The sequence below is a fragment of the Talaromyces stipitatus genome, genomic scaffold (genome assembly GCF_000003125.1).
Source record: "Talaromyces stipitatus ATCC 10500 scf_1105507295541 genomic scaffold, whole genome shotgun sequence".
Lineage (NCBI taxonomy): Eukaryota > Fungi > Ascomycota > Eurotiomycetes > Eurotiales > Trichocomaceae > Talaromyces > Talaromyces stipitatus.
This window is the reverse complement of record NW_002990115.1, coordinates 2,139,297-2,159,126: the sequence shown is the minus strand read 5'-3', so window position 1 is coordinate 2,159,126 and position 19,830 is coordinate 2,139,297. Positions and strand designations below refer to the sequence as shown.

Below are 19,830 nucleotides of genomic sequence, written 5' to 3'. Positions count from 1 at the left end.
TGGACTTTTTACTGTTTGGCCTTTCAAGATACTCCGGCCGCCCCTACTGGTATCGTGACGACATCTCTCTTTTTTGCCCTGAAACTATCGATTGACACATTCCGTACGGCGTACCACGTACTACGTAGATCCCGACATATCGGACCCTACGAAGGGGATCCCCGGTACAATTCAATTGCTACAGGCTACAGCTGCATAGGTACGGCAGCTACATCCTTTACTCAATTGTTGAAGCTAGTAGTCCTGGGTCGCAACCCTGAAGTTCAATGCACGATGGTGGATGTTCCATTACCGAGAGATGCCGGATGGCATAATCGGTCGGTGGAAGACTCAAGGGCTTGGAAGTGGCTTAGAAACTCTGCGTTTGGGGCAAGATATTCATCAGTAATTTCTTCTTATTCAAGACTTGATTCATATGGTACGGAGTACAGCGACTGACTCCCAGAAAGTTCGGAGATGTCTTTCGCCTTACCACTTGAATCACTCGCAGTAGGTGTACGGAGTAGTACGTACAGTATCCGGAACACTGGGATAAAAATATCCGCCGTTGACCTGATCTCAGTCAATGTTCCAGATGTTCTATGGAAAACCTGGAAACAGTGAAACATTGACTGAGCCGCAACAGTATGCAGGGGCGTGGAAGTAGGCCAGCAGTGCCGTGGGAGTACGTAACGTAATTTCGCGTTCGGTATGGTATTTTAGATAGACGGAAACGGGCTGATTCTCGTCGTCTCCTCGTGTAAGATTACGCGGCTAGTCCCAACCAGGCAAGAATCGGTATATTTAGTAACTATTGACGAGGGTGGCGCCAACGGGTGTCATGTTAGACCTGAAACCGTGCGCCGTGTTTCAAGCCAAACACCCACTTTCCCGTGCCACATCCGCCAGCTTGGACCCTCCTTCCCCTTTTTCTGCTGGCCAGGGAAAGAAAAAAAAAAACCACGCACTGCTTGCAGCGACCTCAGTCTTCTATCTCGTATCTCTCTACCTCTCAGATTCTATCATCCTTGTCCTATATTCGTGCATGAATTCCTCTAACGGCGCCCCGAACCTATCCCTATCCCGGCCTGGACGTTGTCTGAGCGAGCCCACGGTCCTGGTCGATCTCCGCTTGTTCGATATCTACTAAATCTCTAGTCCGCCCCAGTCAAATACAGCCAGTCCTCTTCCTTTCCTTTCAACTTCAGCCCCCAGCAAGTCAACAAACAGACAGACAAGGAAAAGGGGTGCCAGCGAACGGCAAAGAGATTGGCCAGCCTCTGTTAATCTGTACGTGTGGCCTTTTCCTCCTACGTCCTAGACGCGGAACCAAAAGAGATCCTATCCACTCTGTTGCGTCTGGAATCCGTCTGAACTCTGTCTCTCTTTTTTGTCAATTTTTTTTCCTGCCTGCTTATTCGCGTTGGACCTCTGCCCCCTCCCTAACCACTAAAGTTAGCACCTGCTCACCACGGTAGCAGTACACGTACTCACCCCCCATTCCATCCCTTGAAATCTCTCAGAGCCTATTTTGTCTTCTACCATCATCATTACTATTTTTTTTTTCCCCCTACAAACTTCCATTCCTCTTCCCCATGCCCGGTTACGTGCTTCTGTTCTAATTCTTATAACCTTTTTTTTTTTTACTTGCTGTTGTGTTTTTTTTATCCGTGTTCGTCACTTGCTCACACGGCAGTCGATCACAGCCACTCGTTAAGCCTTGTTACGTACCTCGAATATCCGGAGTTGCTCTCAACAACCGACTTTAATTAATTCTTCCTCCTCCAACCTTCCTCGTGGCATCCTCGTCTTTCGGCAACAGCAGCCATTTTCGGCAGCGCCCTTTCGATCTCCAGCGATTTTTCAGTGAACAAGCTCGCATTATCGCAACGACAATGAGCTCCGATAACGAAAAGGCCCGTACCTCGGGCGAGGTCTCTCGCCCAGAGCCTGTTCTTCCCACCATCAACCCAGAAGCAACCAAGTCGGAGCCTCCTAAGCCCGCTTTGCATCCTGCCTTCTACGTCGGGTGAGTGTTGATTTTGGTCTGAGAATATAAGAGGGCGGGCAACAGCTGACCGGCTTGACAGTACTTGGATTGCTTTGAGTTCCAGTGTCATTTTGTTCAACAAACACATTTTGGACTACGCTCAGTTCCGTAAGTGACTTATCATATTCCATATCATTGGACGTACAGTGATACTAATGTATACTCTGCAGGTTATCGTATGTGAAATAACTAAGTCCCTTTTGATGAATAGCATTATTCTAACCGATCGCTAGCGATTTTCTTGACAACATGGCATTTGGCCTTCGCAACCCTTATGACCCAGATCCTCGCCCGCACTACGACATTACTTGATGGCCGCAAGACCGTCAAGATGACTGGCCGCGTCTACCTCCGTGCTATCGTCCCCATCGGTCTCTTCTTCAGTCTGAGTTTGATCTGCGGCAACGTCACCTACTTGTACCTCAGTGTCGCTTTCATCCAGATGCTCAAGGCCACTACTCCCGTGGCTGTTCTTTTCGCAACTTGGGGATTGGGAATGGCTCCTGTCAACTTGAAGGTGCTCATGAACGTCTCGGCTATTGTCATCGGTGTCATCATTGCTTCCTTCGGTGAGATCAAGTTCGTTTTCATCGGCTTCTTGTTCCAGATCGGTGGTATCATCTTCGAGGCTATTCGCTTGGTCATGGTTCAACGTCTGTTGAGCTCTGCCGAGTTCAAGATGGATCCTCTTGTTTCGCTCTACTATTTCGCACCTGTCTGCGCTGTCATGAACGGTATCACCGCTCTTTTCCTTGAAGTCCCTAAGATGACCATGGGCGATATCTACAACGTCGGTTTGATTACTCTCTTGGCCAACGCCATGGTCGCTTTCATGTTGAACGTTTCCGTTGTCTTCTTGGTAAGTGACTGATCCATGTCTGAATGTGTTTTTTTTTTTTTTTTTTTTTTTTTTTTTTTTTTTCAATTTCTGACTTGTTACACAGATTGGCAAGACTTCGTCATTGGTCATGACCCTCTGCGGTGTCTTGAAGGATATTCTTCTTGTCGCTGCTTCCATGGCTATCTGGCACACTCCCGTCACTGGTCTTCAATTCTTTGGTTATTCCATTGCCCTTGGTGGCCTTGTCTACTACAAGCTCGGTAGTGAGAAGATCAAAGAATACTCCAGCCAGGCTCAACGTTCTTGGGCCGAATACGGTAGCACCAACCCTGGCCAGCGTCGTCTCGTTATCATTGGTGCTGTCGTCCTCGGTTTCTTCTTGTTTGTTGGTGCTCTTGCTCCCAGCTATGCACCAGAGTCTGTTGACCACATTCGCGGTGCCCTTGGCGGTGCGTCTGCCGGTCGCGTTTAACCTCTGCATCTACCACAAAAACCGCCACTGATTCAAATCGACCATGGTTGATTCCGATTCCTCGCAAGCCTGTATCGTTTGATTGATTGGCATGTTTTTGGTGCTTGCACTCAATATAGGCCCGACATACATTTGTACGGCATAATCGTTATGATAAGACTCGAGATGCCGTATGATGTTGTACACGGAAGGCCTTGGTGTATTGCATTGACTGCAACGGTTGGATCCGCTGGAAACTGCAGCCAGTTTTGTGTAATATTCGGGAGGACGTTTTCAACTACACGCCTTTGGACCTTCCTTATCTCACTACTTCACTTCTTTCCAGCTCCTATTTGATCCTTCCCTTTCACCTTTGGTTTCATGTCTTTTTTTTTTCTCTCTTTTTCTCTTCTCGGAGAAGGATCTACGAAAATACTTTTTTAAACCAGCCTTTGATGTTACGTTTCCCATTTCATTGCCGTGCGTATCTAGGTCATTTTTCATTTTCATGCCGCATTGTGACTATACGCGAGTCGTTTCCATTTCTGTTCTGTGTGTTTGAAATAGATGGTGCACCGGGGCTTTGTAGATTGATACGAAAATCGAAAACACTAATCATTCCATTTCTTATTTTCTGGGCTATGTTCGGAGTATCGTCCTCGTTCTACCATAGTACAAGACTGTGACTGGTGCTACCTCGGGTTCCCACTCTAGGATAGCGTGACAATGTGGCCCAGCGGCGCTACAACCTCGCACTCTGATTGGCTTGCAGATATCCTTGTTACTCACCATTCATTGGCTATTTTCTCAAACCTTAGTGAGGCCGCCTGACTCGGCCGTCGAATAATATTCCCTCCTGTCAGCCACAGATGGGTTGCCAAGGTCATCGTTACCGAATTCTGACAGGCCAATGACTCGCAGAAATATATGTGGGTCGGTCGCCAATCCTGCCTTTTGTGTGGTTCTGCCTCGTAGCCTCAGGCATTTCGGGTTGCCCAGCAGGACCGCCCGTGGCCCAAAAAGGCTTAGCGTACAGCCAAAGTCATGTTTGTCATCGCCCGGGCAAAGTTTTCCTATTGGCTGTCCATGTCAGCCGCTCCACTGCCTCAGGCACTCCCTTGTCTGGATCGACGCGGCTATTGGCTCAAGCACTCCTCCGCATCGCATCGCAAACCCGGCAGAATCATGTTCCGTGTCCGCATTCGTTCCTCTGTCCAGAACCTCCATCCATCCTCTTTTTCCCTCTCCATGCAATCAATCCTTGGTGAGGCAAGCTTGCTCCGACTTTTCCGTTGCTTTCATTCCCCGTGAGCCTCGCCCTCTTCTTCTCTTTCTTCTTCCTTTCTCTCTTTCTTCCTTTCATCTCTCTTCCATCTGCCCACCTCTCGACTCTTTCAATTACCTTCTCACACATCGCGTCTTCAACTCGTGACCTCCTTCCTCTTATGCTTACTACCTCATCCTCTCTCTTCTCCTTTGTCACGTCAACAGAATCAATACGACGCGACCTTTCTCGCGCTACCGAACCTTTCTGCTCCATTGCAGTGAATATCCATTGGGTCTTGTACTGTTATCTTTCAGGATAACTGGCGTACTGACTTTCGACACATCCAAAGGTTTCTAATAGCTCACTAGGATTTCAAACTCACCTTTCTAGACAGGCACTTACGGCTCACTTTGACCCGTTCTCACTCTTTCTACTCAATTAATCCTCTCGAAACCAAATATCACCCAAGCGAATCTGCCAACATGGGCTCAGTCTACAACCGCTTCTCTGACGGCCCAACCATGATCCTACCCTCATCTCAAAACCATCCCTCATTTCAGTTCCCTTCCCAGTCCGTACAGGGCTTCCAGGCCTACGATTCTGGCTCCTGGTCAATGGACGCGGTATACGCGAACCAATTCAAAGGTCCAACGCGTCACTCTTCTAGCTGGACCCCTTCCTCTTCTTCCAAGACTATATTCACCAACCCCTCACGCAAGAGGTCGCGTAACGACAGCGAGGATGATGATATCTCTAGCTCGAAACTGAGCTTTGCGCCTTCTATACCTGCCGTAGAAGCACCGATCTACGGTGAAGGCATGGTCCTTTTGAACCCTCGTACTGGTATGGCCGTGTCAGCCGAAAGCCAGACCGGCACATGGTACGAAGAAGAAGCTGTAAAGAAAACCATATCTTCACGGATGCAGCAATTCAACAACGGAGATGGACCAAGTCGCAAATCTCAACGTCTTGACACTTCGGCATCCCACGCTGACGACGTTGAACTCGCTTGGATTCAACAGCAAATGCAAGCTACGACAAATGACGACAACCGCCGCTCGTTTGGCAAGAATAGTCCTCTCGATATGGCAGATGAACCTCGCGTTGATGACGTGACTCTTCTGCTTGGTATAAGCTGGCAACGCGTCATCCATGATGGCGACATGGGACCAGCCGTCTCTGGCTGGGAAAAGTATATTAACAATCATTTTTATAAATATATGCGGAACGCTCGCATCATTCTGAAAAACCGCAGCCTCAACGCATATCTGGTTGCTGCCCTTCCAGCACAAGATGTTCCGCTTCAGGATACTCCTATGCATAGTAACTACGCTGCTATGTCTAGTATGTATCAGTTTGATCCATCTTCCTATTTCTTCCTTTTCAAGGAGGATTTGACAGAAGCACAATTGGTTGCCTCGACATTAGACAACTGTCTACGAAACATTCGATCGACACCGATTCAGTTTGAAGGATTTGAAGTATTACGCGCTTCTGAACGATCACCTGAGCGCACTGTTGTTCCAAGCGATGTCATCAACTGTGTCGTTGGAAACGGCATCCCAATTGCACGCATTAGCAAAGAAGACCATGCTGTAACCGGCGAGAAGGTCAATATGAACAATGATATGGCAATGAGCATGGGCACGGACATGGACGTCGATCTATAACTTTTCTTTCCTCCGACACGCTGGCTTTTCTTCGACTCGTTGTTTTCGCTTTTTCCAAACGCAGATTCGTCTTTGGCATTCGACGTTTTGCTACGATTTTCCTTCGGCGTTATTTATTGTTACTAATCTGCTTTCCGAGAGATACGAGTGGGAAAGTTCACTTGACATTTATTCGATATTTGTTTTCTGATTTAACAAAAGCAAGACATCTCAAACAGTAAGTCATAAGACGACAGATACTCTCAATGAAAGAAACATTATAAATTCTTTTCTGTTGTAGACTGTAGTCCAGAATCATAAAACCATGTACATCTAATTATTTACTCCACGATCTCTGGATAGCACTGTAATCCATTGACAAAGAACAATCGTCTGTGGCAATTGGATAGGGAGAATCGGGAATCGAAACAGTTGGACGAGCCAGAAAACCATTCTGGTCAAGTCACATGACCTGAATCGAATCCGCCATTCCGCTCGGCCATCGTCAGAGAAAAGAAAGATTTGTTCCCCTCTAACTCCGCGTCGCTGGACTCTCTCACCTCTACATAACGCGTACGCGATACCTTTTTTTTTTTACTGAGTCCCGTTTAGGAAGGAAGAAATTCCGATTTATTGTTCTTGGCTGTTTGTCGCTCGCCGCCCTATTGACTTCGGTTATTGTTCTATTGTTCCTCGTTTGTATGCGTCAAGCCTGGAATTTTTTTTCTTTCCTCAGGCATCCAAGCGGGGAACTAATTAATCGGTGCGATGATAGACTGATATCAGATAAGGCGAATGTTCAACCCCGACATTCTACAACTTGAAAAGAAGAAAACAAGACATCTTCTTCAGCATGCCTCTTGTCAAACCGCCTGTGCAGCCACGGTCGCGACAGCCCGTAAGCAGGCTGCACAGCATCAAACCACCTCAATCAGGGGGTATACCACTCAAACGTCCTCAGGGGATACCAGTTCCACGAGTCGGCAGTGTTGGCAGTAGTAGTACTAGCAATGCAGCAGCAGCAGCACTACCATCACCACTAAAAAGACCAGAAAACAAAAAGCCAGCAGAAACTTGCCCTAACCCAAACTGTCCTGATCCTCGCATCATTCGTGATGAGGAAATGAAGGTCTGTGAGACCTGTGGTGCGGTCGTGAGTGAGGATCATCTCGTCTCCGAGATCAGCTTTGGAGAGACCTCGGCCGGTGCAGCGGTTGTTCAGGGATCGTATGTCGGTGCCGATCAGACTCATACCCGGAGCAGTGGGCCGGGTTTCCATCGCGGAGGAGGTATGGAAAGTCGTGAAATTACGGAGCAGAATGGTGCCCGCTATATTCAGCAGATGGCTCTTGCGTTGGATATTCCGGAAAGTGCGCAAAAGGCTGCTGGTCAGGTGTTTAAATTGGCGGTCGGCTTGAATTTTATTCAGGGTCGACGGACCAAGACCGTTGCGGCTGTGTGTTTGTATATTGCCTGTCGACGCCAGCCGGGGAATACGGTTATGTTGATTGATTTGTCGGATGTGTTGATGATCAACGTTTTCAAAGTCGGTCGCGCGTATAAGATGTTGCTGGAAGAATTGCGACTCGGTGGCACTGTCTTCACTATGAACCCGGTTGATCCTGAGAATTTGATTTTGCGATTTGCCAGGCAACTTGAATTCGGTAACAAGACGATGCATGTTGCGAAAGAAGCTGCGAGAATTGTGCAACGTATGAATCGTGACTGGATGACAACCGGACGTCGTCCAGCGGGAATTTGTGGTGCAGCTCTGATTCTAGCGGCACGAATGAACAATTTTCGACGTACTGTCCGAGAAGTTGTTTACGTTGTCAAGGTCACTGAGGTGACCATCAACCAACGACTGAACGAGTTTAGTTCCACGGATAGCGGTGATCTTACAGTCGACCAGTTTCGATCGGTTCATTTGGAGACTGCACATGATCCTCCGTCTTTCAATCCCAAGAAGAAAGAAGGCCGAAAAAGAAAGGCGAAAGTAGTAGACACTGCAGCAGAAATCGAAGAGTCTGAATCAGAGACAGAGACAGAAGCTCAGCCCGCACCACCACCGGCAAAGCGACCGCGTGTCGATGCAGATGGCTTTGCTATTCCTGAAATTCCTATAGATCCAGCATTGACAGCTGAGACTTATCAGATTGCATTAGATCAAGACACCATATCCAACATCGAGGCGGAACTTTTAGCAAAGTCAGTCCTCGAGAGTGAGCAAGAACAAACATCGAAGAAAGGAAAAAAGAAACAACTAGTACCGGAACCAACACCTGAAGAACTTGCGTCGGAAGAAGCTCTCGAAAATGAAATGCATCAATTCCTGGCTAATGGTTCCGACATGGTGGAAGCTGCAACGGCGAAGATGCCAGTCACAGCAACAGCAGCGGCGGCACCAACAACTATAAAGGCTAGGGCACCGATCTCGGATAATGTTGAGATTGAAGCCTCTGAATTCGAGTCCGACCCGGAAGTCGCAAACTGTCTTCTCTCACCGGCAGAAGTTGAAATCAAAGAACGGATCTGGGTCCATGAAAACCGAGACTATCTCCGCACGCAGCAAGCAAAAGCTCTAAAGCGGGCATTGTCCCAAGGCGAAGACGACGGCACTACACAGAAAAAGCCACGAAAGCGGCGCAAAGGCAGATTGGGCGACGTTACCTATTTACAAGGTGAAGACGGGAAAGGTAGTCGCGCATCTACACCGGCGGAAGCGACAAGACTCATGCTTGAGCAGCGAGGATACAGTAAGAAGATTAACTATAAGATGTTATTCGACTTGTACGGCGATGAAGGTGCGGCTGAGGCCGAGAAGGCAGAGGCACAGAGACAAAGTCGAAGTCAGAGCGTGGCATCAGAAGCGGCTTCTGCAGTATCTTCTGCTAATATCAAACCTCTGATCGCGTCTACCATAACACCCAAGATCACCACATCGAGTCAAGGTGGATTCAACGAAGCGGATTACGATGACGAGGAGGATGATGCAGAGGGAGTGGAGGCGGGTGGTGAGGACCGGGATGATGATCAGGACATTGAGAATGCCTTTGCTGGGAATTATGATGAAGATGATTATTATGAGGGCAGCGATTATGAGTATTAGCCATATTATTTTCATCATTATAGTGTATGTCAATAACATTAGTACCTTCTATCATGTCGATTTCATTGGTAAGAAAGACTTGTTCTCATCATGTTTCAGTTTCGTGTATGCTGTCGACGTTTCAACCATGAAACGTCAAAGATGCCAATTGACAATCGCCAATACAGTATACCCTGGTTATAACGGAATGAAGGCCTCTCCATATTTATATTGATCTCTGGTTGCATTACTTTGGTATAGAACTGAAGAGCACCCTAATTATTGATACTAAAATAGGATATTATGTTAAAGTGCCCTTTATTTTCAAATCAAACTCACATCTGGATGTATTGACTTATATCCCGAGAGCCTTCTGTTCGTTATAACCAGGCCCTACTGCATATCAATATAGAGTATTCATTCCATGATAACCTGGAACACTTGAAGGGTCTAACAACCAAAGACGCATCTGGCCTGTCGCAGAAAACCCTCAGGGCGGCCTCAGGCACCCCGCTGATTGGGCAGGAGTGATGCGGCATTTGTGCGTAATTCCTACGCTTTTTCCTTTTTCGACTTCAACAGGCACAAAAGACGCAAAACCTGGGCGTTTTTGTTTGATAATGTATTTTTCTATTCCTATTTCTTCTTTTCAGATCAGAGAAGATGGTTGATTTGTCTGCACGATTCCATCGCTCTTACTCATCTTGTTTCTGCTTTGTTTGCCACCGCTATGTGATATGGGATAAATAAAAGAACAGTTTCAAGATCTTCGAAACAGATCTTCAGATAGCAACGATACTTAATACTTTTTCAACCATCTTGTGTTTCTATTAAGGTTCGTCACAAGATGGCGTCCAAATCAGCAACAGGACTCATCACAGTCCTCCTAGCAACAAACATCCATTGCGCATCATGCGTCGCTCTCGTAAAAGAGGTACTCACCTTCTACGAATCCATCACAAGCGTCGATGTCTCCGTTCTTCAACAACAAGTCCGGATCCAGCATGGTCCTGGAATCAGTGCATCAGACCTAGCAAGGACGCTCATCGACGCAGCTTTTGAGGTACAGATTGCAACGACTCAGGATGAAGCCACGGGACAGGTTCTGGAGTCTATCGATACTTCTTCTTGGGGCTCGTCGCCGCCCGTCTTACGATCTCCTCTTTTATCCCCTAGTTCGCATAACAGCAGAGCTACGCGGGAAAGGAAGTTGTATGAATACCAGCATCGAAAACATATAGATAACTGCAAGGCTTGCCAGACTGAACGGCAGTATGCGCTTTATGAAGCTGAGAAGTCACCTCCAAAGTACGACAGGACTTGGATGGAGAAGTTGGTGACAACATCGAAGAGACCTCCAGAGGATACTGAGAAACAACCGCCTCTGGAGTCTGTGCAGGTTACGCAACCACACCCGCCGGATGTGTTCCAGGCTCGTATCAGCATATCTGGAATGACATGCGGTGCATGTGCTAATTCGGTTACTGAGATGGTACAGCAACTAGGATTTGTCAAGGACGTATCCGTTACATTATTAACGAACAGCGCTGTTGTGACTTTTACCGGCCCACGAGAGAACATTGACAAGATCATTGACGAAGTAGAGTCTACCGGGTTTGATGCCGCAGTCGATACGTTAGAGAATGTTGCCGGGTCAGCGGAGGGCCAAGCAGTGCCCATTTATGAGGCTCAGTTTGGCATTGGCGGAATGACTTGTGCTTCTTGCGTGAATGCTGTTACTCATCATGTCAAGCAGCTGGATAATGTGAAAGATGTGACCGTCAGCTTATTGACAAACAGCGCTACGGTTGTGTTCTCAGGAGATCAGTCATATAGCAAGACAATATGTGATGAGATCGAGGCTATCGGATACGACGCTTCGTTGATCGAAGTCGTGCAACAGAATAACTCAGCCTCTGATCGTCCCATGTCTGATAAATACATAGCGAATATCAGCATTAACGGCATGAGCTGTGGTGCATGTGTCGGAAAAGTCACGCAAGCCGTTCAGGGCCTCTCATACGTTAAAGATGTTGCGGTTGACTTGCTCTCGTCTAGCGCGAGGGTTGAATTTGAGGGCAGGGACAACGTGCAAAATATACTGAATGAGATTGAAGACATTGGCTACGAAGCTACGCTCATTGATTGCAAATCGGCCAAAGAAGAACTCGCCTCAAAATCAACGGAACGAACAGTAATGATCCGAGTTGACGGGATGTTTTGTCACCACTGCCCTGAGAAGGTACTATTGTCGCTTAAAGATCTAGATGATAGCATCCAAATATCCAAAGACCCCACGTTAAAGGACCCCATCGTCAAAGTCACGTATACGCCCACACAGCCGAATTTGACAATCCGACGAATCTTGGCTATTATTGACTCGTCTCATGAGAACTTCAAAGCAAGCCTTTATCATCCCCCATCTATTGAAGATCGCTCTCGGGCGATGCAACTTCGCGAGAGACGCCGATTCCTTTTCCGCCTTGCATTTGTCCTGATGGTCGCTATACCAACGTTCATAATTGGAATTGTCTTTATGGACCTTGTCCCATCGGACAATCCTGCTCACCAGTACCTCTCACAGCCAATATTGGGAGGTTCTGTGTCTCGAATGGAATGGGCAATGTTCTTTGCAACCACCCCTGTCATGTTTTACGGCGCAGATGTATTCCATATCCGAGCCATGAAGGAAGTGCATGCCCTATGGCGGCCAGGCAGTAAAGTGCCCATCTTGCGTCGATTCTACCGTTTCGGCAGTATGAATTTGTTGATTTCGGCTGGGACATCTGTGGCGTATATTGCATCCCTCGGTGTGCTAATAGCCGGTGCAACAACGAAATCTTCTGATGCTGCAGATGTCACGACCTATTTCGATAGTGTCGTGTTCTTGACATTGTTCATCCTAGCTGGGCGCGCTCTGGAGGCTTATAGCAAATCCAAAGCCGGCGATGCTGTCTCCGATTTGGGCAAACTCCGACCAAGCGAAGCATTATTGGTTGATCCCTCGTCATCAACTGAGAGCGTTCAGAGAACCAATGTTGACCTGCTCGAATTCGGTGACGTAGTCATCATCCCTCACGGTGCATCCCCTCCGGCAGATGGTATAGTCACGAGTTCCGGCGATTATCAATTCGATGAGAGCTCTCTAACCGGTGAATCGCGACCCGTCTCAAAATCAACGGGTGATGAAATCTATTCTGGATCCGTCAACGTTGGTCAACAGGTCTCCATCAAAGTGACCGAAGTTGGAGGTGCTTCCATGCTTGACAAAATCGTCAGTGTTGTCCGAGAGGGACAGAGCAAGAGGGCGCCCATGGAACGGATCGCAGATTTGATTGTTGCATATTTCGTGCCTGTCATCACACTAATAGCCATCCTAACTTTTATCATCTGGCTCGCACTTGGGCAATCCGGAGCTCTTCCATTAGGATATCTTGACACTACGCTCGGTGGCTGGACATTCTGGAGCTTGCAGTTCGCCATCGCGGTATTTGTAGTGGCATGTCCATGTGGTTTGGCACTTGCCGCCCCGACGGCGCTCTTTGTCGGAGTTGGGCTTGCAGCGAAGCGTGGTATTCTAGTCAGGGGAGGCGGAGAAGCTTTCCAAGAAGCTACACGACTCGATGCGATTGTATTCGACAAGACCGGCACTTTAACTGAGGGCGGGAACCTCAGGGTGTCTGAGCATGAAGTCTTGGACAATTCAGACCCCCAAAAGGTTGCTATTGCGTGGACGTTGGCTCGAGAACTGGAACAGACTAGTAACCATCCTATTGCCAAGGCGATTGTTGAGTTTTGCAAGGATAAACTGTCTGGCGAGTATCAGATTGGAGTCAAATCATCTGATATTCTGGAAATCTCTGGACAAGGAATGAAAGGCAAGTTCACAATCTCAGTCAATGGCGAGAATGCGACATACGAAGCTGTTATTGGCAATGAGCGACTTGCAAAGAGCGTTGCCACTACGACGGACTCGCAATCCTATTTCTTTGCAAATGCTCTATCCAAGTACCAGTCATCCGGTCGTTCTACGGCAGTACTCCTCCTCCACAAGTTTCAAGCGTCGACAACAACCAGCCCAAAGGACAAAGAAACTGGAGCTAACACAATCGACACTGAACCGTTCATCCCTACGATCATCTTTGCAACATCAGACCCCATCCGCGCCGAATCCGCTCAGGTTATTGCCCAACTCCAAAAGCGCAATATAGCCGTATACATGTGCACCGGCGATAACGAAATGACCGCCTACGCCGTTGCGTCTACACTGGGCATCCCACACACAAACGTCCTCGCAAACGTGATGCCAGCGCAGAAAGCAGAATACATCCGCAAAATCCAATTCTCATCACTATCGTCTCTGGACGATGGGAATCAACAACCACAAGGCAAAGGCAGGAAAATAGTCGCTTTCGTAGGTGACGGGACAAATGATTCACCGGCCCTCACTGCCGCGGACGTCAGTATCGCAATGTCTTCCGGCTCAGATGTGGCTATTTCTTCATCTTCGTTTATCCTTTTGAACTCGAATCTCACCACCATCTTCGAACTGGTTCAATTATCGCGCCGTGTCTTTAATCGGATAAAGTTGAATTTCTTCTGGGCTGCGATTTACAATGTGATCCTCGTCCCTGTTGCGGCCGGTGTATTCTATGCTATTCCCGACGGGACGCACACTGTTACCGGCTCTGGTGGACATGATGTGCAGGTTAATGGGCATTGGAGACTCAGTCCTGTTTGGGCTTCTCTTGCGATGGCTTTGAGTAGTGTTAGTGTTGTGACGAGTAGTTTGGCGTTGAGGATTGAGTGGAGGGATGTCAAGAGGTGGATGAAGAAATGTTTGGGACGGTCATGAATGAAGTATGAGTTATGACTTGTTTTTGCAATCGCACGGGTATCGAGCGTGAGGATTGATGTGTGTAGCTGGTTACTACACTTCACTGTTACAGAAGTCTGATTGAAATGGGCCCTATAATTCATGTTCATTTAGTAGTCACCCTATCTCAACGATACAACCCTAATCACAAGCAAGAGGGGTATATAATAAGGATATATGAATCGTACCAATCAGATACCATCGCACGCTGATTTAAAGCGATTCGCGTCATTTTTCTATTCCAAATCAAGTAACTGTGGACTTCGAACGTTTCCCTCGTCTTACAAATATCTACTCGCTGATTCTTTCGTTGTGTTTTCGCTTTTCTTTGACAGATATCAGATCGATATATTCAATTAACCATGGCTTCAACAGAATCTCGCGAGGATGGGCTTACCAATCCGATCCCGAATGAAGAGGAGCCTCTTTTAGGGTCTACCGGCAGTGTTACGCAGAAGGATACTACACCAATTTATTACAATTTTCTTACTGGTTCGTACTCTCTATTTCTGATCAGGAGCTCGCATTTACGATGCTGTCGTCGCAGGAACTGCTGTAGTCGCGCAAGCCGGTATCTGGGTGGTATGTATACATCCTATTTTCGTCTTGCTAGCTAACGCTCTGAAGTTATTCGCCGTCATCTGGTCGGCCATCTTTTCTCATGACTTGATCTTTTTTTCTGCGCATCCGGTATGCCATGCCCATCGAAAATTTACCTGAGAGCTTCACTGACACTGACCCTGGTAGCTGCTCAATTCCACCGCTCTCCTGCTCCAAGTACAAGGCATTCTCGTCCTACAGCCTACATCAACACCTCGCCAGAAAACGCTAGGCGCACATATCCATTTCGCCTTACTATTCCTCAGCCTTGCAGCATTTATCTCGGCCTTTGTAGTCATTGAAATCAACAAAGATCCCGAACACCGACTAACATCCATACACGGAATCCTGGGCTTCATCACCTACATTCTAATCATAATCCAGGCTCTAGTCGGAATTGCTCAATTCTGGATTCCGCGATGGGTTTTTGGAAGTATCGAGAAGGGCAAGAACGTGTATAGATATCACCGGATTTTTGGGTATGTCTTGCTGGTGCTGGAGTTTGCGGCCGTGGCGGCGGCGACGCAGACTACGTATAATATCTCTGTGCTGAATATTGCGCTGTGGGCTGTGTTGGTTACGTCTGTCATCACTTTGTTGGGTGTTGGTGCGCGAGTCAAGATAAGCAAGTTTGGTATCTGATGAATCTCATGAATACAGTATACAAGTGGTGAGCGCCTTGATAGGCGCGTGCGTTATACATGTGTTCCAATGTTGCGTCTTTGATAATTTCGATGCCAATATCTGTTAGGTCTTTATTATTATTGCTAGAATTGATGTGTTGTAAGGATTTCTCAGGAACAGAGAGAGAGATACGAGAAAAAAGTGCAAAGTAAAAGTAAGGTACTGCCTCAGGCACTTATCTGCGGCCTCGCGTGGTGTGATAGTTAGTTTCAATTATCTCCGCAAAAGTTTCAACCTGGAGGAACAACAACCATTCTAATGGCGTCCACACGGATACGACTGACTCAATGCAATTCCATCATTCGACGAAACTTTACTTCTTCATGTAGACGATGTCGCAATGCTGAATTGTCCCGTCCACCCACCGCACCCAAACCAGTCCCCGATGTGAAGCTGATTCGAGAACACGCCGACCTGTTTGCGCGCAATTGCGTAGATCGCAACTATGCCGCCTACCAAGACTATCCACATCGTATCAAGGAACTATACGCAGAGACAAAAACACTTGAAGAAGCCCTGCTGAATCCGCGACGGAAAATAAAGGAATTGGAAAAGGAGATTGGCCGGGTTGCTTCAAGCCGAGTATCTTCGCAAGAACTCAACGGGGAAGGGAAGCAGCAGGCATTAGCAGCGTTGCGGCAGGAGGCACAAAGGCTAAAGAAGGGCTCCCAAGAGACGTTACTTCGAAAAGAGTCACTGGAAAATGAGATTCAGAAACTCGCTCTTTCGTTACCGAACCTTACCTCCCGCGAGGCCCCCGTTGGCGATGATCCGAGAGTAGTCGGATATATCAATTACAATCCCGAAAACTCATCCACCTGGCTCGAGCAGAAACAACCATATCGGTCGCATGTGGAGATTGGGACTACGCTTGAATTACTCGATTTTACGAGCTCGGCCACATCGACAGGTTGGGGGTGGTATTTTCTTACTAACGAGGGAGCTCTTTTAGAACAAGCGTTGATTCAGTATTCAATGGATGTCGCACTAAAACGAGGATGGAAAGCCGTCGCACCTCCCTCTATTGTTTATTCTTATATCCAAGAAGCATGCGGATACCAACCACGAGATCAGAATAATGAACAGCAAATCTGGCACATTGAGCAAAGCGAAAAAGACAAAGCCAAGCCCCAGCGATCGCTTGCTGGAACAGCCGAGATTCCTCTGGCTGCTATGTATGCCGGACGAGACATTGACGAGTCACTCTTACCTCTAAAATTCGTCGGAACAAGTCGATGCTACCGCGCTGAGGCCGGTGCGCGCGGCGTCGATACCAAGGGGCTGTATCGGGTTCACGAGTTTACAAAAGTAGAACTATTTGGATGGTCGAATAATCCTCGATCCGACGAGTCTGATCCCCTATTCGTGAATTGTGTCCCTCTCAATGACTTGTTTGATGAACTCTTGCAGATTCAGGTTGAGATTCTGACCGCTCTGAATTTACCATGTCGGATATTAGAAATGCCCACCAATGACCTGGGGGCTAGTGCGACGAGGAAACGTGATATAGAAGCATTATTCCCTTCGCGTCTACGTGCAATTGAATCATCTGGATCCGCGGAAAACAAAGGATACGACCTCGAGACAGGATGGGGAGAAGTCACATCCGCCTCGATATGCACAGACTACCAAAGCCGGCGATTAGGAACGAGGATCCGTAACAACCAAGATCAAAAGTCTCGCTATCCATTGACCGTCAACGGAACAGCCGTTGCAGTTCCTCGAGTACTGGCGGCTATACTTGAGAATGGTTGGGATGAGGAGAGACAGGTTGTTGTGATTCCGGAGAGTTTGAGGCAGTGGATGGGAGGGATGGAGACGATTGGGAGGAAATAAAAGCAATCCATATGTCTCCATCAGTTATCTTACGATGTACATTATTGCATAGCGAGCGGGTGGTCGAGACTCAACTCTAATTCGATGTCACCATATCAGTAGAAAATGATCAATCTGGCCGTCTCGGTACCTCATAACTTACAGAACGTCGCCTACGACAGAAAGATAAACACTTTTCCGAAGGCATAGAGATATCGGCGATTTCCGATGGAGCATAGCCGATGTCGGGAAAGCGGTCGTTCTATCAGATTGAGGCTGGAGTTGATACACCTGATGAAAATATAAGACCTTAGCAATTTCGACCCACTGAAAAGTGTATCTGTAGGGATTTTAGGATCGTACCAATAGTATGGTGGTACATAGGTAGGTATATGTACAGGTGGAAGTTGTACCGATAAGATAAGAACCCCTCCCTGCCCACTTGTACTTGGAATTGTCACAACACTCTCTTTCTCTCTAGTATAGAAGACATATACCAAATCACTCAATTGATCTGTCTGGCCTCTTGAAAATGGAAGCCCCAACCGTCCCCGTTGACAAAGCCGCCGAACTCTCCGGCATCACTACATCCGGAAAAGTAACAGTCACACGAGTCCCCAACGACTCAATCGACAAGACATTCGCACGAACCACAAACCTCGCCTCATCGGCTCTCAACGCGAGGATTCTGTCAAAATCAAACGATTATTTCGCCGCGGCCGAGAATCTGCTTACCCCTACACCACCGATACACAAACCCGGCGTCTTTGTGCATACCGGCGCATGGTACGATGGGTGGGAGACGCGCCGCCACAACCCCGAACCATATGATTGGGTCGTTATAAAACTGGGCGTATCAAGCGGAGCTATTGAAGGTGTCGAGGTTGACACGGCTTATTTCGTGGGTAATTACGGCGAAAAGGCCGAGTTGCAGGGTACTTATGCCCCTGCGGGAAGTGCAGATAGCGACGAACAAATCGCTAGTCCAGATTATAAGGGATGGAAAACGATATTACCGGTTGTAGAGTGTGGGCCGAGTCAGCGACGAGCGTGGAGGATTGATTCGTACGATGCTAAGAACCCAACACCATATACACATGTACGTCTATTGATGTATCCGGATGGCGGGTTTGCGCGTTTGAGACTTTATGGACATGCTATTCCTCCTCCTGTTGCTGCAGCATCCAGTACGGAAGAAGAGCTTTCATCTGCTCTGGTGGGTGGTCTTGCCCTCTCCGCGTCCGATCAACATTACACCCCAGCATCAAACACCATCCTTCCAGGTCGCGGGAAGGATATGGGCGACGGCTGGGAAACGGCTCGCTCACGCACACCGGGCCATGTCGACTGGGCCATCTTCCGACTCGGCCTACCAGGCACAGTGCACAAGATCGTAGTCGACACGAAAGATTTCCGCGGCAATTTCCCGCGCGAAGTTCGTGTTCACGGTCTCGTCAAGGACGACGCAACCAAAGATGAAGATGTCACTAATGAGCATCCTGGTTGGATTGAGTTGTTGAATGGTGACAAGAAGACCCAGGCTGATACGGAGCATGTGTTTGAAGGAGCGGAATTGGCGGTTGGTAAGGGTGATGAGAGGGTTTTCTCTCATGTCAAGTTGACTTTGGTACCGGATGGAGGTGTGAAGAGGTTTAGGGTGTTTGGGCAGAGGCGTTGATAGTCTAGAATGGTAGTTATAACTGCATATTTCCCATTCCATTCTAGTGCTCACCTTGACTCACTGAGCACGCTGACCTTCCATATGCTTAGACATGCTCAGTGACCTGAAGCTGACCAGTCTCATCCGAGATGCAGATATGGGCCTATGTATGTACTGTTTGAGCAGCGTTATTGGCTTCGATTTCATTGTACAAAATATCAGCCTGCGTCTTGCTTGCTGCAACTCCGCATTCCGTATCCTCTCAGACCCTCTATGGCTCTCGTATCATCCTCCGGTTTTTGTCCATTCAGTCTTGTCTGTGCAGTTCTCCTTTATACACAATTGGCGAGAGTGGTGTGAGTTGATAGTCGGTTTCTCAATCAGTTAGTGCGTGTATTGGGGTCATTAAAGTCACCTTTGGATTGTAATCCCATCACCACTTGTCTGGGGTTCTTCCAAATTTGATGCTTTCTGGCTGATTGAGTACTTGAATTGGACTTCACCGGTTTCAAGATCAGTATGGAAGTTCCATAAAAGTCCAGCAGCTCCTTTTCTCCTAGGAAATAAAGTCCTTCTGCTTTGTTTCTCGGAGACTTGTCACGTTAAATATAATGGTTTTTATCAAAGGTATATTTGTCAAACAGGTAAAGCTAAGAAACAGAGGGGAATGGAGATCAATATTAATTACTCTTTAATATGAGAAGGAAGACTATCTAGTCCTGGATCAACAAATGCTGCCTGAGAGGTTTATATCTAGGAATAATACGGGAAAGGCATGCCATAATTCTCGAAACCTGGAACTTTTCAGCTAAACGAGTGAGAGAGTTATTGTTGGCAAAATTCTGCATGTGAATTTACTGTCGAATATGT

The 19,830-nt window shown here is 47.5% G+C and overlaps 6 protein-coding genes across 7 annotated transcripts, besides 2 other annotated features; all 6 read left to right on the top strand.

The window, feature by feature from the left end:
* Nucleotides 1-1,547: 1,547 nt before the first annotated feature.
* On the top strand, nucleotides 1,548-3,342 carry TSTA_031280 (DUF250 domain membrane protein; the record flags this gene model as incomplete). 2 transcript variants are annotated; one of them, XM_002480255.1, is made up of 5 exons in its annotated part: nucleotides 1,875-2,008; nucleotides 2,070-2,137; nucleotides 2,200-2,205; nucleotides 2,263-2,888; nucleotides 2,974-3,342. In XM_002480255.1, the coding sequence occupies 5 exons, from the start codon at nucleotides 1,875-1,877 to the stop codon at nucleotides 3,340-3,342; spliced, it is 1,203 nt and encodes a 400-aa protein (XP_002480300.1). The 2 variants fall into 2 exon arrangements, with proteins under 2 accessions (XP_002480301.1, XP_002480300.1); XM_002480256.1 differs by lacking the exon at nucleotides 2,974-3,342 and having other exon boundaries at nucleotides 1,548-2,008; nucleotides 2,263-2,913.
* Nucleotides 2,917-2,951: a microsatellite.
* A 1,299-nt stretch (nucleotides 3,343-4,641) lies between the features above and the next one.
* Nucleotides 4,642-4,693: a sequence feature (GA-rich).
* A 377-nt stretch (nucleotides 4,694-5,070) lies between these two features.
* TSTA_031270 (uncharacterized protein) lies at nucleotides 5,071-6,258 on the top strand (the record flags this gene model as incomplete). The annotated part of the gene is made up of 2 exons (XM_002480254.1): nucleotides 5,071-5,932; nucleotides 5,990-6,258. 2 exons carry the CDS (start codon nucleotides 5,071-5,073, stop codon nucleotides 6,256-6,258), a joined length of 1,131 nt encoding a protein of 376 aa, XP_002480299.1.
* An 832-nt stretch (nucleotides 6,259-7,090) lies between these two features.
* On the top strand, nucleotides 7,091-9,553 carry TSTA_031260 (transcription factor TFIIIB complex subunit Brf1, putative; the record flags this gene model as incomplete). The annotated part of the gene is made up of 1 exon (XM_002480253.1): nucleotides 7,091-9,553. One exon carries the CDS (start codon nucleotides 7,091-7,093, stop codon nucleotides 9,344-9,346), a length of 2,256 nt encoding a protein of 751 aa, XP_002480298.1. The 3' UTR covers nucleotides 9,347-9,553.
* A 619-nt stretch (nucleotides 9,554-10,172) lies between these two features.
* Nucleotides 10,173-14,427, top strand: TSTA_031250 (copper resistance-associated P-type ATPase, putative; the record flags this gene model as incomplete). The annotated part of the gene is made up of 2 exons (XM_002480252.1): nucleotides 10,173-10,500; nucleotides 10,567-14,427. The coding sequence occupies 2 exons, from the start codon at nucleotides 10,173-10,175 to the stop codon at nucleotides 14,178-14,180; spliced, it is 3,942 nt and encodes a 1,313-aa protein (XP_002480297.1). The 3' UTR covers nucleotides 14,181-14,427.
* Nucleotides 14,428-14,563: 136 nt separating this feature from the next.
* On the top strand, nucleotides 14,564-17,625 carry TSTA_031240 (seryl-tRNA synthetase; the record flags this gene model as incomplete). The annotated part of the gene is made up of 5 exons (XM_002480251.1): nucleotides 14,564-14,693; nucleotides 14,749-14,783; nucleotides 14,829-14,891; nucleotides 14,949-15,430; nucleotides 15,815-17,625. 5 exons carry the CDS (start codon nucleotides 14,564-14,566, stop codon nucleotides 17,319-17,321), a joined length of 2,217 nt encoding a protein of 738 aa, XP_002480296.1. The 3' UTR covers nucleotides 17,322-17,625.
* Nucleotides 17,626-17,670: 45 nt separating this feature from the next.
* Nucleotides 17,671-18,978, top strand: TSTA_031230 (allantoicase Alc, putative; the record flags this gene model as incomplete). The annotated part of the gene is made up of 2 exons (XM_002480250.1): nucleotides 17,671-17,684; nucleotides 17,787-18,978. The coding sequence occupies 2 exons, from the start codon at nucleotides 17,671-17,673 to the stop codon at nucleotides 18,976-18,978; spliced, it is 1,206 nt and encodes a 401-aa protein (XP_002480295.1).
* Nucleotides 18,979-19,830: the final 852 nt, after the last annotated feature.